Source organism: Nanorana parkeri, unplaced genomic scaffold (genome assembly GCF_000935625.1).
Source record: "Nanorana parkeri isolate BGI_ZX_2015 unplaced genomic scaffold, ASM93562v1 scaffold436, whole genome shotgun sequence".
In the NCBI taxonomy this organism is placed as follows: domain Eukaryota; kingdom Metazoa; phylum Chordata; class Amphibia; order Anura; family Dicroglossidae; genus Nanorana; species Nanorana parkeri.
The window spans coordinates 1,083,135-1,100,497 of record NW_017306704.1 but is presented as its reverse complement, the minus strand read 5'-3'; the positions used below and the strand labels follow the sequence as shown (position 1 = coordinate 1,100,497).

Sequence of the window (17,363 nt, the reverse complement as noted above, 5' to 3'; positions counted from 1 at the left end):
ATTGGAAGCTAGTGTCTCATGGTGTTCTCTGTGGTTCCTGCTTCCTTCCAGCATTGATGGGGTTACTGTCAGTGTCAGTTGTGTATATCCTGCCTTATAAAGGGCATGCTGGCATTTATAGTCCATTGGAAGCTAGTGTTCTATGGTGTTCTCTGTGGTTCCTGCTTACTTCTGGCATTTGTGGGGTTACTATTAGTGTCAGCTGTCTATAACCTGCCTTCTAAAAGGCATGCTGGCATTTATAGTCCCCCAGAAGCTAGTGTCCCTTGGTGTTCTCTGTGGTTCCTGCTTTCTTCTGGCATTTGTGGGGTTACCATCAGTGTCAGCTGTCTATAACCTGCCTTCTAAGGGCATGCTGGCATTTATAGTCCCCCAGAAGCTAGTGTCCTATGGTGTTCTCTGTGGTTTCTGCTTCCTTCCGGCACTCATGGTGTTACTGTCAGTGTCAGCCGGGTCCTGGGAGTGCATAGTACTGCTGAGCCTGTCCCAAGTGACTGAGCCTAGTTCTAAACACACAGGATCATGATAACTCGATGAAACAACTGGCAATCAGACAAGTGTGCCAAGAGGATACAGAGTGCAAATGAGGTACTGAGACGCTCCGGCAATCTCAGAGCACAAAGAAGAGGTGCAGCCAACAATTACCAATTGTATCAACTCTAGACTGATACCAGAGGAGAGGTAACAGATATCATATGAGAGGGAAGTGCTCCTGTTATATCGGCTTCAAAATCAGATACAATCATCGCTTTCCCCCGCCCGGGGATTCTCCCTCGAATACTTCATATCATGTAGATGGATATTCCGCTATCACTACTCATGCTGTTCCACATTTCACTTGGCAGCTGTGACCGATGAGAGCTGTAGTGGAACAGTGCAGTAATGAGTAGTTTACTACTAACAGTACCTTTTATATTAATAACTGCAGAGGGTATTTCTGAAAGGGTTATTAGACCCTCGCATGTTTCGGCATATATCTATGGCTAGCGAGCAGTAGATATATGCAAAAACACAACAAAAAAACGTTTCAAAAGGGGTTAACACCTGTGTCTCTGCCGCGCGCTCCCGTCCGAACATCTGAAAATTTATCGGGCGGCCGCAAAGGATCATGGGGCGGGCGCATGCTCAGTTTAGATCTTCGGCCGGGAGACGAGGAGAGACACAAGGTAAGTCTATGGAGCAGCGTGCACCCGCACAGACTCCGTGGGACGTCAGAGGAGAGGAGGACAGAGGAGTCAGCTCTGGATCGTAGACCCGCACCAGCTCTGGAGGGACAGCTAAAAACTAGAGGAAAGAAGAAGATGATTGGATTAAGAAGCATCATTTAGGGTAAGTCCTTACATTAGCACTGTGGGGGGTGGGGGGGGGATTTGGCTTTAATGTCACTTTAAAGTTTCATACTTGTCTATACACACACCTCCCAGTCTGTGGATTTTACAAACAGAATATTGCCACTGCTAACCTGGCAATACCCTCATTGCAAATCTAGCAAGCCGCAGGACCCATGGTAAGATGCAGACCTATCCTCCTTTACCTTAGAGGTAGGCAAACTCTGGCCCTCCGTGTGACACTCATCCCTGCCCTGTGTGACACTCATCCCTGCCCTGTGTGACACTCATCCATGCCCTGTGTGACACTCATCCCTGCCCTGTGTGACACTCATCCATGCCCTGTGTGACACTCATCCATGCCCTGTGTGACACTCATCCCTGCCCTGTGTGACACTCATCCCTGCCCTGTGTGACACTCATCCCTGCCCTGTGTGACACTCATCCCTGCCCTGTGTGACACTCATCCCTGCCCTGTGTGACACTCATCCCTGCCCTGTGTGACACTCATCCCTGCCCTGTGTGACACTCATCCCTGCCCTGTGTGACACTCATCCCTGCCCTGTGTGACACTCATCCCTGCCCTGTGTGACACTCATCCCTGCCCTGTGTGACACTCATCCCTGCCCTGTGTGACACTCATCCCTGCCCTGTGTGACACTCATCCCTGCCCTGTGTGACACTCATCCCTGCCCTGTGTGACACTCATCCCTGCCCTGTGTGACACTCATCCCTGCCCTGTGTGACACTCATCCCTGCCCTGTGTGACACTCATCCCTGCCCTGTGTGACACTCATCCCTGCCCTGTGTGACACTCATCCCTGCCCTGTGTGACACTCATCCCTGCCCTGTGTGACACTCATCCCTGCCCTGTGTGACACTCATCCCTGCCCTGTGTGACACTCATCCCTGCCCTGTGTGACACTCATCCCTGCCCTGTGTGACACTCATCCCTGCCCTGTGTGACACTCATCCCTGCCCTGTGTGACACTCATCCCTGCCCTGTGTGACACTCATCCCTGCCCTGTGTGACACTCATCCCTGCCCTGTGTGACACTCATCCCTGCCCTGTGTGACACTCATCCCTGCCCTGTGTGACACTCATCCCTGCCCTGTGTGACACTCATCCCTGCCCTGTGTGACACTCATCCCTGCCCTGTGTGACACTCATCCCTGCCCTGTGTGACACTCATCCCTGCCCTGTGTGACACTCATCCCTGCCCTGTGTGACACTCATCCATGCCCTGTGTGACACTCATCCATGCCCTGTGTGACACTCATCCCTGCCCTGTGTGACACTCATCCCTGCCCTGTGTGACACTCATCCCTGCCCTGTGTGACACTCATCCCTGCCCTGTGTGACACTCATCCCTGCCCTGTGTGACACTCATCCCTGCCCTGTGTGACACTCATCCCTGCCCTGTGTGACACTCACCCCTGCCCTGTGTGACACTCACCCCTGCCCTGTGTGACACTCATCCCTGCCCTGTGTGACACTCATCCCTGCCCTGTGTGACCCCCATCCCTGCCCTGTGTGACACTCATCCATGCCCTGTGTGACACTCATCCATGCCCTGTGTGACACTCATCCCTGCCCTGTGTGACACTCATCCCTGCCCTGTGTGACACTCATCCATGCCCTGTGTGACACTCATCCCTGCCCTGTGTGATGTGCCTAACTACTTGATGACCGGGGTGTTCCAGCCCCTTCCTGGCCAGGCCATTTTTTAGTATTCAGCGCTGAGGTACTTTGACATTTATTCCGTCATGCAACGCTGTACTGAAATTAATTTCATACCATGTTTTAGTGACAAATAGAACTTTCTTTTGGTGGTATTTAATCACCACTGGGGGATTTAGATTTTTTACTAGATTAAGGAAAAATTACCAAACATTTTGAAAAAACACTATCGCAGCGCTGAATACTGAAAAATGGCCTGGCCAGGAAGGGGGTCTAAACACCTGGTCTTGAAGTGGTTAAATTGTGAAACATTTATTCTTGCCCAATGTCGGGTAAATAGACACCAAACATGTCTAGTCTTAAAATTGTGCGCGGCCGCAAAACCACCAAAAAACTACCATACCCAAAATTGGCCATGGGTGACGCTTTAAAAGCTTTTACCGCTCATCAGTTTAGTGTTATCAGTGATTGATGGCTCTAAAATTATTGCCCTCACTCCAACATTCGCAGTGATATGTAACATGTGCAGCGCAATTGTCATTTTCACGAGTTGGCGCACCCGACGCGTATTTACTTTTAAATGTGCGTTTACGTGGGGGTGGGGGTGGGGGATTTAAACATTTTTAATTTTTTTTAAATTTTGTATATGTGACTTTTATTTATTTTTAAAAAATGTTTACACTTAATGTTATTGCTATCACATAGGGGGCTAACAATCCCCCTATGTGATAGCACAGACACACTGACCAGTCCTCTTTAGGGACACAAGTGAGGAGAGAGCATGGAGCCGCTTCCCGGCCAATCAGGAAACCGGGTAGCGTGTAATGACGCGCTTTCTGATATAGGAAGTATCGGGCTAGGCATCGAAGCAATTGGGGCGAGTACGAGTATTGGCACCGATATCGATACTAGTATCGGTGCATCCCTAGGGCTGACACTGTCCTTCCTTCTGGAGGGTGGTTACTTTTGTTCCCCATGGTCCCTGTGTGTGTTGTAAAGTAGTCACCGCTCCAAACTCCCTCCTGTGATGGACTACAATCTCAAGTTTAGTTTACCAATTTGTATTACGATTGTAGTCCATCACAGGAGCGAGCTTGGAGTGGTGACTACTTTACAACACACACAGGGACCATGGGGAACAAAAGTAACCTCCCTCCAGAAGGAAGGACAGTGTCAGCACCAATTCAGAGACGATTTGAGGATATTACCATCCCGAAGAAAGCCAGGGGAGTCTAAGTAGCCCCAATCTGGTGAGATGTCACCACAACAAAGTGCAGTAGCATCTTCTCATGAGATTTGGGCTACTCAGCATTCCCCTGGCTTTCTCCGGGATGGTAATATCAACCTTGTGTAGGCGCCACAGGAGGGAGCAGGGGAAAGGTAAGTATAATTACCAACTTTTCCCCCCATAGGTATCTCTTTTTTTTCTTGCAGCATTTTTAGATGGGGGTCCCTTGGTAAATATACAGACCTTTTAGTTTTAATGCAAGCTCCCCTGTAACCATTTACACATCGGATATAGTTATTATTATGCCTAAGCAATATATGTGTGCACCAGTTTTAAGTATTTAACTTTCCTATCTCATTCTGGGTTTTTTTTTAAAAAGAATGGCCGGTAAAAAGCTTCACCCTCCTTTGTCCGTTCTTTGCCTTTGATTATTTTGGTCATACGGATGAACCCTTTCTAACAAAGCCAACCTTCTTGAGGAAGAGTGTTCTAAAGCATTCCTTCAGGGCTGCCTGTATGGGCATTGTGTCCACGCTGAATATCCCGAGATTGCCATTCATTTGTGTCACTAAATTAAATTTACTTATTGAACAGGCAGCCCGGTTATTCCTTTTCAAATAGAGAGCCGGGCAAATTAATTTGGAAGCCCAGGAGGAAGACAGAACTAGACAGTGCAAATTGTACTTTGCATTTGATTTGCGGTAACCTGTATTCCACAAGTAGTGCTTTCCATCATGGAACAGAGACAAGAAATGATTTGCTGTGACAATCAGAGTTAAATTATCCACTAAATGTAGTTTCATTTGCATTCCTACCTATAATTATGTTTGTTTTCCTTTTCTCAGGGATTCCTCTGTGAAACGAGTACTGACTCCAGCCTCTGGATATTAAGCTGTTCCGGATTAAGCTCTATTTGAAGATTGCGCAATACCCCATTTCCTTTGGATAATCTTGTTTGTTTTAACTCTGTTTAACCTTTGATGAAGTTTACCTTGTTGGCAGAGCATCATGGCATCCAGTTTGACATGCACCGGGGTGATCTGGGCACTCCTGTCTTTCCTTTGTGCCGGGGCTTCTTGTGTTGGGTTTTTCATGCCTTATTGGCTTTTGGGCTCTCAGTTGGATAAGCCAGTATCATTTGGTACTTTCCGGAGATGTTCCTACCCTGTCCGAGACGAAAGCCGCCAGACCACGGTGATGGTAGAACAGTGTGGCCGCTATGCCTCTTTCCAGGCCATACCAAGCCCCGAGTGGAGGATCTGTACCGTGGTTACTGGACTTGGATGTGGTCTTCTTCTTCTGGTGGCATTAACCGCCATCATGGGATGTTGTGTCTCGGAGCTTATCTCCAGGACTGTTGGGAGAGTGGCTGGTGGAATACAGTTTCTTGGAGGTAAGTTGGCTGGTTCTTTGATTTTTCACTTCTGATGTTTATGATATAAAAAAATGGCGCGCCTATAAGGGTTAGTTCACACCATATGCAGTTGTGATGCAGTCCGTTCAGTTTGACTGTTGCAGCCGAAATACATCACAATGCTTTCCTAAGGGCTTTCTCGTGCTGTATTCACACCATTGCAGTCCGTTCAGATGCAGTCAGAAAAAGTACTGCTTGTCCTATTTTAGCTGCATCTGATCGCACCAGAACACATCAAAACGCATGCAAATGCATCGGAACGCATAAAAAAAACCCAAAATTGATTGTGGCATCATCCAGGGGGGAAAATGCATATGAACGCATCACAAATGCGTCAAAACACATCAAAACGGATCGCAATGCAACTGCGCAGACGCGCGCAGTTGTGATGCAGTTTCTGGTGTGAACTAACCCTAAAGCTTTCTGTTTCTGTAGTGCTGCAAACATTAGGTGAAGTACCAGTTTCTGATGGTAGGATGAACTACAATGTATCACTTGCAGTAACTGAATAAGTCTCATTAAAGTTAAACTCCAGGTAAATGGCTAAATACACAGATGAAATGTATATATGGGAGCTTCTATACCTGCCAAAGGATTTAGAGCTGCAGCTAACGATTATTTTCAAAATCGATTAGTTAGCCGATTATTAAGTTCGATTAATCGGTTAATCGGATAAAAAATTTTTCTCCCCGCGTCCCTGTGCCGATCGTGAATTTGCGGGCGATGAGCGTGAGGCGGGGAGGAGGTGCGGCGTGTGGAGCGTGGATGCGGGCGGATCTGGCAGCGGCAAGCGTGAGGTGGGGAGGAGGTGTGGCGCGCAGCGTGTATGGAGCTGTGAACAGGGCCAACCAATCGGAAGCCGATTAATCGATGATTGAAAAAGTTGACAACTTTTTCAATAATCGATTATAATCGATTATGTCGATTATGTCGATTAGTTGTTGCAGCCCTAAAAGGATTTGTATTTATGTCCATCCAGTCCTGAGATTTACACAAATCTGGAACACAGCACTCCTGATTTTTCTTTGCTGCAGCTAAGTAACACTCACAGGGCTTTTCCCTCCTTCAGCTAGTGACTGGATATTGAAACAAGAAGCAGCAGACAGATAAGCTCATCTCTATGTCTACCCCTATTAGAATGTCTCTTGTAAGCATAGGAGCACTGCAGTACAACTGACTGTGCTGCTTCTCCATCTTGCAATCTGAGCTCTGCTGTACAGTAAATTGCAAAAGGCTGATACCAAGTCAGATTCAGATATTTATGCTGCTTGCATTAAAACAAAATACATTTATCAAATTCTTAAAGGATATGTTCACCTTTTGCAAAAATTCAAGAAATGCATAATTAATCATATATAACTTTACATTTAAGCCTGGAAAGCATTGCAATTGTGATCACTCGATCACACATGCAAAGCTCAGGCTTCTGCACATTGTCTTCCAGGCAGAGCTTTATACTGAGGTACGGAGTTTCAGTTAGGAGAGATGGGGGGAAGGACGGCTGGACTTCAAACTGCATTAAATCTCCTCATATAGCATCCAGCCGTTCTCGTTCTAGGTAGATGCAGGAATATGGGAAGCTCCACCGCATTTAACCAGAGGGAGGATGGCTGGACGGCATTTAACCAGAGCGAGGACGGCTGGACGCCATTTAACCAGAGCGAGGACGGCTGGACGCCATTTAACCAGAGCGAGGACGGCTGGACGCCATTTAACCAGAGCGAGGACGGCTGGACGCCATTTAACCAGAGCGAGGACGGCTGGACGCCATTTAACCAGAGCGAGGACGGCTGGACGCCATTTAACCAGAGCGAGGACGGCTGGACGCCATTTAACCAGAGCGAGGACGGCTGGACGCCATTTAACCAGAGCGAGGACGGCTGGACGCCATTTAACCAGAGCAAGGACGGCTGGACGCCATTTAACCAGAACGAGGACGGCTGGACGCCATTTAACCAGAGCGAGGACGGCTGGACGCCATTTAACCAGAGCAAGGACGGCTGGATGCCTATGAGATCATTGAATGCAGTTTGAAGTCCAGCCGTCCTTCCCCATCTCTCCTAACTGAAACTCTGTACCTCAGTCTGAGCTCTGCCTGGGAGATAATGTGCTGAAGTCTGAGCTTTGCAGCGGTGATTGAGTGATCACAATTGCAATGCTTTCCAGGCTTGAATGCAAATATTAAAGAAATACGTATTTTTATATACTGTATATTATAAATTATGCATTTCTTTAAGTTTTGCAAGAGGTGAACTGATCCTTTAAGAAATACAATAATTGCAATAATGTGTCTTTTATATCTGCCTGGAGTTCAGCTTTAATTGCTGGACATGCGCTTACAGGATGGGTCACATATATATTTGCAATAACAAAAAATGCTATTGTTATCCAGGGGTCTTCTGTCATGAACAATCTGACCCTCTGCCCATGAAGCAGCATATAAAGTATCTAGAAGGGGAACTCGGTCTTGCAGTGTCTGCAGGAAATTGGCTGACATTTTCCAGTCCATATAATACACTTTTGCCTAGTAAGTGTGCTCTGAGCTTATCTAATACAAACATGCACAGCCCGGTTGTGATACCAAGCACCCAAACTGTTACTGGATGGTATTCAGATTTGTGAATGGTTATTCTTTAGACCTGGAAGAATGCAGTTATGTGGATTGGGCAGAGATGGAAATGGTCTAGAAGCCACATGGTCAGTACATATGAAAGACATCTTGTGAGCCTTTTCTTATCTTGGTATCACCTGGTGCCTCCTAGATAGTACAGACTGGCTTCTAAATCCCATATCAGTTTGTGCAGTTGCAGTGAGTTTCTGAGCTGTTCTTGCGTACTTGGGTACTTTAAAGTGAAATTATCAAGCAGAAAGGAAGTAGACGACCGGGCCTCTCATCTGTTTCAAAAAGAAAACACATTTTCTATGTTAGCCACTAATCCTTATATTACAGTATCAACATTATATGGAACATGAAGTTCTGAACATGGTTTTCTTCTCTACAGCAGGTGATGAGTCACCTTTGTCTACCACATGACAGAAAGCTGGTTATACACTGCCTGGCCAAAAAAAAAGTCACCACCTGGATTTAGCTAAACAGATAGGTGAGAGACTTCCATTAGATGCAATGTTTTGTGCCCAAACAAATGAGGTCAGCTGCCTACCTGAATATACTGAACGACCAGGTTTTTCCATCAATGGATTTTTTTCTTCCTTGATGGCACGGGCAGTGGCGTCATAAGGAGGGTGCGGGTGGTGTGGCCCGTACCTGGGTGCCACCATTGGAGGGGTGACACCAAAATGACTGACAGTCATTTTGGTGTCACCCCTTATGAAATGTCGGGCACTCGGTCGCGGACCGGGAGCCCGGCAGTGTCAGGAGAGAGAAGGGGATCAGGTGGCATACTTTATCCCGCCGGGTGAACGTCCCCTCCTCTCTCTGCCGGCATCCATCACCAAGGGTGCGGACAAAAAAACGATCTGGTCCGGAGTTGGTGTGAACAAGCCCAGTGTCACCTCCTGCATCAAGGGGTATTTTTGGATTCTATGTGTACTTGGCGTGGGACTGTCCCGGACTTTATAGAGGTGTCACCTTGCTGCAGACCTCAGGAAGAGTCTGAACCTAATATACACCAACACGGTCTGTTGCAGTGCTTTAATAGGAGAAATACTGATGGGGAAAGCAATGATGGGGAACAATTGCATCAGCAGCAAATTACATTTCTTAGGGGATTCTTCACAAAGACGGTGTACAGAATGAACCCAATGTAGACATGGTTGGCATGGTTACAAAGAAGCAACATTTCAGTTTTCTTTGCAGTTTTTGGAAATCATCGCCGAGTACAGACTGAAGGAAAGGTCACTTTAACAACATCACATTGCACAAGGCTTATGTAGCTATTATGTATTGTTTATCAATTGTAGGTGAAAACTGAGTTTTCCTTTAAATGCTGTCTGTGTTGTTGTTTATATATTTGATTTTAGTCTCACACGCTGATACCGGGCAATGAAACGCAGAATGTGGTTAATATATGCAACACAGGCAGTCCTTGTTTCAGGCTAAACCCCTGTACTGTCTGACACAGTTAAAGTGATATTAAAGTCAAAAGGTTTTCAAGCTATTAACTCACTTACAATGGATGCTGCTCCTTGATGTTTAAAAGTTGTAGTTTCCTGCAGAATCAGCTGGTCCCCTGAGCACTGGCCCTGACTTCCTGTTTTAGGGTGGAGTCACCCTTGTATGGGCTAGTAAGCTGTGTGTGTCTCCACAGACACACAGACACAGCAAGGCAAGACACTGCCCTCTTCACTGCTCCCTCTTTCTTCCTTTTTCCAAGCTAGTTGATGGACCTGCTGCAAACTGTGCTTTCCTCTGTGATCGTCTTCTGGACAGGAAGTTCAGGGAAGCCGAGCTGAGAGAGTTGGAGTCATTAGATAACATGATGATTGTGAGGGTTTGGGTAAAAATGTCAGAAATACTTTGCTGGCCAATGAGTATTTGTTTTATCTGGATTCATTATTGAGATAATGTTTGAGAGTTTAATACTACTTTTAATGTAACAGGTTCACACCATTTTCCGGACCAGATCTGGTCCGGAAAACAGTGTGAACCTGCCCGCAGTTCTAGTGCATTCCAGACCAGACAAAACGAGACGTGCAGTATTTTTCTGGTCTGGAACGGACTGCGCTGGTGGGAACAGAGGCCAGAAATTGCATAGGGATACATTAGGATGCATTTTGTGCCCGGAAATAATCTGGTCTGGTCTGGATGTGGTGTGAATGGGCCTTAAGCTGTCACTGTATCCATAACACTTATCATGGTGTGAAGATATTTCCGTGTCCCTTTATGAAGCAGAGTGCAGTCAGTGGTGCTCAGTATTGTATTTCTCTTTTGTGTGTTTCATGTTTATATATAAAGCTTGCTGTGTGTGAACATTAAAACAGATGTTTTGATACGTCCTTTTGAGCACAGAACAAAAACATCTAATGGATTGTTGTTGCCTGAGATATACTGTCCGCTATTAGAATCCAGAATGAGGTGTTTATAAAAGCTTGTTAATTCTTTACAAATCACTAAGTGGGATTTGATGATAAATAGCGCCGTGGAATGTGGCTAACCACCATGAAAACAACTCATTGTAACTAAGTCATATTTGCATTGTTATTTGTGACCACCAGGCAAACATTAGAGCACTTCCAAGCTCTTTATATATTATTAGGGCTCCGGCACATGGCAGTAAATGGCAATATAGGCTATTGTAGCTCCTAATTCTGAGGTCCCATATATGCCTTTCTATACTATAGTAGTGTGTTTTATTTGTGCAACTTTGCATGCTAGCATATTTCTTAAAGGAGAACTATGGGGTTAGGGCTTTTCCCCATAGTTCTCCTAAGGGTAACGGGAGGACACAAACTAGCGTCCTCCAGTCACCCAAAGCTCAGTATACCGCGAGCTACAGCTCACGGTATACTAAGACGCGGCAGCTGAAACGGATCCCGACAATTATGTCTGGATCCGCCCAGTCAGCGCTGGAGTATCAGAGCCGGGAAGGGGGAATCCAGCCACTCCCCTGTCACAGCTCTCTGCAGTGACAGGATCGAGTAGTGAGCGAACGCCGGTATGTGTTCGCTCACTTCCCGATCTACTGAGCCGACCTGTGACAGTCTCATTGTCACAGGTCGGCTAGTCCAGTTTTGATAAATTCCCTTCAATGTGTTTGCAATCACACTGCACTAGAACGCATGGCATTGCCATTGAAAAAAATGGCACTGCAACGCACCTCCCGCAGCAGAATATGTCAGGCCGAACCCGAAAATCACTTCTTTTCCCACCTTTTATAATCTTTTTTAATTATTGTAATGTAAGCACATGGCGCTAGAATAGGTCCAGCCAGGGAATGACAGCTGCCAGTGGCAAGATTCCGCAGACGGCAGCTGAATGTAAATACAGCAGGTAGTGGGCGGGTACAATAGCCCGCCTTCTATTGGACATTTCAAATTGCAAGAGCCAATAGCAGGCACTTCTTGCTGTGATCTCCTCTCAGCGTGGAGGAGAGAGCTAGGGGATCCAACCAACTAATCCATAATGAGAATAGTTGACAACCATGCTCATTATCGATTATTAACGATTAATCGGTTAGTTGGTTGCAGCCCTAATAACTTTATTTTTGAACCTAGACAAAAACATTTAAAGCAGAACTCCAAGCAGAATAAAACTTAACCCTTGCAGTAAAGCTTCCCCAGCACTGCAAAGGTTAAGCGATCATTTTCATCTAGGGTCTAAAATAACAAAGATATACTCACCTGAACCTCGACCAAGCCTGGCTGCTAGACCGGTCCCTGCAGTCTATCTCCTCCTCTGCTCTGGCAGCCTAAGGATCCATGAGTCATCGGGGTTGATTTACTACCTTAAAAACACACCACGAACGTGTATACACCTCTGTAGTGTGTTCCCTCCCAGCATGATCTATGGGTGGAATCTAAACACCTTTGTAGTGTGTACACACCCAGCAGGTGTGTTGTGCAAAGCCCTGCATGAATTCCAAGGTGATGTTGGGTAAATTAGCTCTACGTTGTGTTGCTTGCGTTGATGAATGCAAGGAATGTAAATGCATGAGCTAACCATTTTTGACTAAACTGAAGCAGCATTATATATATGCATCATGTGCATGATTTTTCCATATATGGCATTAGTGGAAATATGCTTTTAGAGACTTTTTGGTTGATAAATACGTTTTGCTGTGTAAAAATCACACGCACCTAGTGCGTGCGTGTGTTTAGGTTAGTAAATCACCCCCATCATGTCTTACACAGTGTATTAGACATGATGACACTGTGGGACATTCCATCGCCTGAGCAGAGGGTAGTCCCACTGCAAGGGGTACGTTTTGCTTTGCCCGGAGTTCACCTTTAATATAAAATGTTAAAATACATACAAGTACCATACATAGCCTTACCTGCTGAGTAATTGAGATTTTTATCTACAGTAGGCATTGCTATAGTGCAACAGTCCACCGCATTTTGTTTTTTTGTTGGTATTGTGCTGCAAACGCAAAAAATAGAGCAAGCCCTATTTTTTGCGTTTGCAGTGGAACGGAACACAAGCAAAGTTTTGCCGCGTGTCTGATCGCGCTGCGGGTGGGGTGGGGGATGGAGTGGAAGCGGTGCCATTGAATTCAATTAATTCTCTGTAATTCTAAATGTATGCATTCCACAACTGAACATCCAATGGCTCTGCCTACACTGGAAGAAATAACAGCTATATTGTGAAGAGTTGGCTTAGCTGTGATAAGAGTCCATGGAGTTAAAGCTTACAGGAGAGGAGAGGTCAAGTATTAGGATATGATAACAAAAGAATCTCAAAAACAACACACAGAAAAGCGCCCTTGGGGAAGTACAAACATTAGTACAAGGATGTCAGCAAGGTATTACATGCCCTTTTTATGCTTCCACAGGCCTAATGCTCCTTTTTTTTTAAAGTATTTAATTATACCAATAATACACATTTGGTTTGTGTGAATATAATGATTTAAAGCATCACACCCCCATTTCATCGATTCTGTTATTTGATAGGATCCTGTTATTTGATGCTTCTAATCTTCGTCATGGAAGTGTTACACTGTACACACACGCCTCACATGTTCTTTGCACATTTAAGGTCAAGATTGTCTTAGGGCCTGTTCACACGTTACAGTATGGCAGGTTCACTGCTTTGCCATTCATTTTCATTGTACCCCAGACACAACTCCCCTCTGCAATGCTGCAACATGTGGTACCACATTACCGCCCGGTGCGGTTGAAAAAAGTAGTGCGTGCACTTCTATTTTTCCACTGCACCACAACACCTGCTATTCTGGTAGCATACATTGCGCACGGTCGAGGAGTGCACTGCAACCGGGAGGTGAATTTGGGGTGCCATTCAAATGAATGGCAATGCAACGCATTTGCTGCACTGTAGCGCATGGCAGGTGCACTGCGTGGTGCCATGTGTAAATTGCACAGATTTGTGCAATTAACGCACGGCCTTGGTGAACCAACTCTTAAAGCCGATATCTGGGGAAAAAACTGGTTTTCTTGCAGTACGAGTTGCAGCCCCACTGTTTGTTTATGTCTAGGCTATCTGGGTAAAGCTGTTTTAATTACCTGATCCTCACTCCCCCAGCAGTCTGCGCTCTTCTCGTCTTCCCTACACTCCAGCTTGTGGACAGCCCTCCACATCTTCACTTATAATGCAGTTTAAGGAACCAAGTTTAAAATTGTTGGCTGAACAGTGATTGCAGCCAATCCGATGTGCGGGTATTCAGCTGCGACAGGATCAGTGGCTGTTGCATACAGTAGCCGGTAGTTAGAATTCCTCCATCCACGCTGTTTAGCATGGCATGATTTTTAAAACCAAATCTAACAATGTGTGGATAGCTTAGGTTACTACGTTTAAAAGACCAAGATGTCTCCCACAGATCCTACAATTTAATGGCCCGGCTACTGGTGAAAGCATTGTAGATCTACAGGCTCTGTTTATTATGGAAAGCCGGATCTAAAGGAGAGCTGCCTGCAACTTTAATAGAACCCAATGGTTTCTACATCACCCTAGCTCTACCGAGGGCCAGCACACCATTCCTACACTGTGTGGCTTTAAAATCCAATGCACGCAGTGGCTCTGCCATGGAGAATAGCAGCTGTCTCAGTCTCCCATTCTCTATCCTGGCATGTATACCCTGGATGGTCATTAATCTCTGTGGCCGATCTGAAGCATGACTTGTATTTTAATGCAGCATGGGCACAATAAGAGAACAGGAATGCTGTGCTGGCCCTAAGCATGCCAGGCAGTGTAACCTTGTCATTGTGAACATCACAGGTATGACGTTCTATTGAAAATGGGTTGCAGAGGGCAAGGAGAAGCTTCGATTCAATGACTTTAAGGCCTCATTCACACTACCGCGCTTACGTGCGTATTGTACCATATGCAACATATGCAAATAAATGGCTCCATATGGAGCCGTATATTTGCGTAGCGTAAAAATGCGCAAAAACAGAATGGAACCGAGATGTGTCCGGGCAGCGTATTTCTGCATATTTTGCGCGCATACGCATGTTTGCACGTGTATATGCGCGTATGTGCGTACAGTTCATTAAAATTTCTATTAGGAATGATGCATTCTGGGAATGCAAATAGTGCACGTATATACGCACATACGCTCGTATATACGCGCATAGAGGCTCGTATATACGCAATATACATTTTTGCTCTTGCGTTGTGTGTGAATGAGGCCTTAATGTCATTTTGCATATGGCGGGGGGCAGGGCTAGAGCTTCTGCTGCTTATCTAAGGAGTTTTACCCTCATTACCTGTACTGGTGACACCATTAAGAAAAGGAAAATCTCCAGCATAGAGAGTGGCAAGGAAAAACACTTGTTATAGTAATTATGGGAAGACTAAAATCTCAGCCTTTTCATTTCCATCTGTGTCCATGTTCCGGATTTTTCCACACTTCCTGTCTAGCTACAGCATTGCCACTGGGACAGGAAGTGAGGTGAATTCTGCCCAACAAGGCCTCAGACAGAAGTAAAAACTTGAGAGGTGCTAACCCTTCCCCAGTCTATGTAAAGATTTGCAAAGTTGGGCTGGAGTTATACTTTATGATTGCCCTTATTTTTAAACAGTAGGAATAGGCCCCAGCTGTTGCTTATAACGGGTTTGCAGTGAAGGCATGGGGCTGCTCCTTGTTACAGCAGGATGGCCTCAAAAGTATTTGGGTGATTTCCAATTAAAGTGACACTAAACTCAAGAGTTAAATCTTAAAAATGCATTCAAGTACCTTAACTATTAACAAAAATGTATTTGATTTGTGTATCACTCGGCTGTAGATCCTCAAATCATCTCTGAATTGGTGCGGACACTGTCCTTGCTTCTGGAGGGTGGCTACTTTTGTTCCCTATGGTCCCTGTGTGGGTTGTAAAGTAGTCACCACTCCAAGCTTGCTCCCGTGATGGACTACAATCTCAATACAAATGAGTAAACTAAGCATGAGACTGTAGTCCATCACGGGAGTGAGCTTGGAGTGGTGACTACTTTACAACACACACAGGGACCATGGGGAACAAAAGTATCCACCCTCCAGAAGGAAGGACAGTATCAGCACCAATTCAGAGATGATTTGAGGATCTTGGATAAGGCAGTGCATGAATGCCGCCTGCATGTTTATGACTAGCATGAGTTTCCATGTACCTTTTTGTTGCTGGTATTCAATTTTCCATTATGCTAACGACTTTATGATCAGTATGACACAGCAGGCAGATTTTGCATTCCAGGCTTGAGTTCGCACAGTCTGCTCTGTAATTGACTACAAATGGGCAGGATGCTGGTAGTGGTTCAGACTTTATAATTGACAGACGAACATAATGGATGATCTTTAGATTACACAATGTTGATACATGTTACTTATGTGAACACACTATGGAGTGCCAACAAGACAATGATAAATGGGCTCGATTCATATTGAATGCAGCCAGAATTGCCTGGAAAACATTCATTATTCATGAGTGTTATCTAGAAAAGCATTCTTTTGCACCACAGTCTAATGACAAATCTGCAGTTGTGACATGTTTCTGTATGCTGCAATTTATGAAGCACTTCAACTGCAATTAGAGTAAAGCAGTCAGCTGAAAGTAATAAATTAAAGGGAGGAAAACAATATGGGGAAAAAAAATGAAAAGAACCATTATTATTATCACCCAAAGTAATTAGATTTGGAATCAGACATCCTCCACTGAAGCAATCCCATCAGAGTGGTTTTTCCACATAGGATTATACTGGATTTGTATACACTGAGTGGCCAGATTATTATGACCACCCCATCAGTACTTCGTTGGGCCACGAGATGACTCCACGAGAGGACTAAAGGTGCCCATATCACCAAAAGAAAGCTCTATGTGTCCCCAAAAAAGGGTATAAAATTCATTTCAGTACAGCGCTGCATGACGGAATAAATGTCAGTCAAAGTACCGCAGCGCTGAATACTGAAAAATGGCCTGGATGGGAAGGGGGTTTAACACCGCGGATGTCAACTGGTTAAACACTTTAACAACAGCTGCTCTTGAACATTTAACGAATTTTGCTGTTTTGCTGACACTCGCACCATGGCTCCGGGCGCCAACAATCATCCCACGTTCAAAGGCTGTTAAATCGCGTTGTTTACCCATATCTTCAGTCGTGGTAAACAACCTGCTTCCCTATTTATAATGGTCTGGCCCTCTAGCAACTTCAGCGCAAAATTATAGCTAATTTGCCTACAAACGTCAGGTGGTCATAATAATCTGGCCACTCAGTGTATAATCCACATGTATATAAGAATGTTAGAAGTCATCAAAAAAAATCAATTAAAATGTTAAAGAGTGACTCTACCCACAGTGGATTTCTCCAATTTTGGTCAAATAATGCAGACTCTCAGTGACCCTAATATAACTGTAATGGGTTCTTACCTTTTAGTCAACCCCCATCGCTACTGGGGATTTTCCATATAGCTAAGTAAAGGATACAGACATGGTTGATCTCTCACCCTCAACTGTATTTTACTGAAACCATATGGAGAATAACAAGTTCATGTGGTTTTTGATTTTGCTGTTCAATCCATATATTTAATTTAATTCAAAATCCTAGGAGACAGGTAGCCAAAGCTTTTAAAATTTACAGCAGGTCCCTGGTAGATTCTGGTAGAA

The 17,363-nt window shown here is 45.1% G+C and overlaps 1 protein-coding gene across 1 annotated transcript in view; it reads left to right on the top strand.

Annotated features, from left to right (window-relative positions):
* The first annotated feature begins 5,084 nt into the window (after positions 1 to 5,084).
* LHFP (lipoma HMGIC fusion partner) overlaps positions 5,085 to 17,363 on the top strand; it is a 149,821-nt gene continuing 137,542 nt past the window's right edge. The window contains exon 1 of the mRNA XM_018560172.1: positions 5,085 to 5,630. Within this exon, the coding sequence (XP_018415674.1) occupies positions 5,246 to 5,630 (385 nt within the window). The 5' untranslated portion in view covers positions 5,085 to 5,245. The remainder of the gene's footprint in view (positions 5,631 to 17,363) is intronic.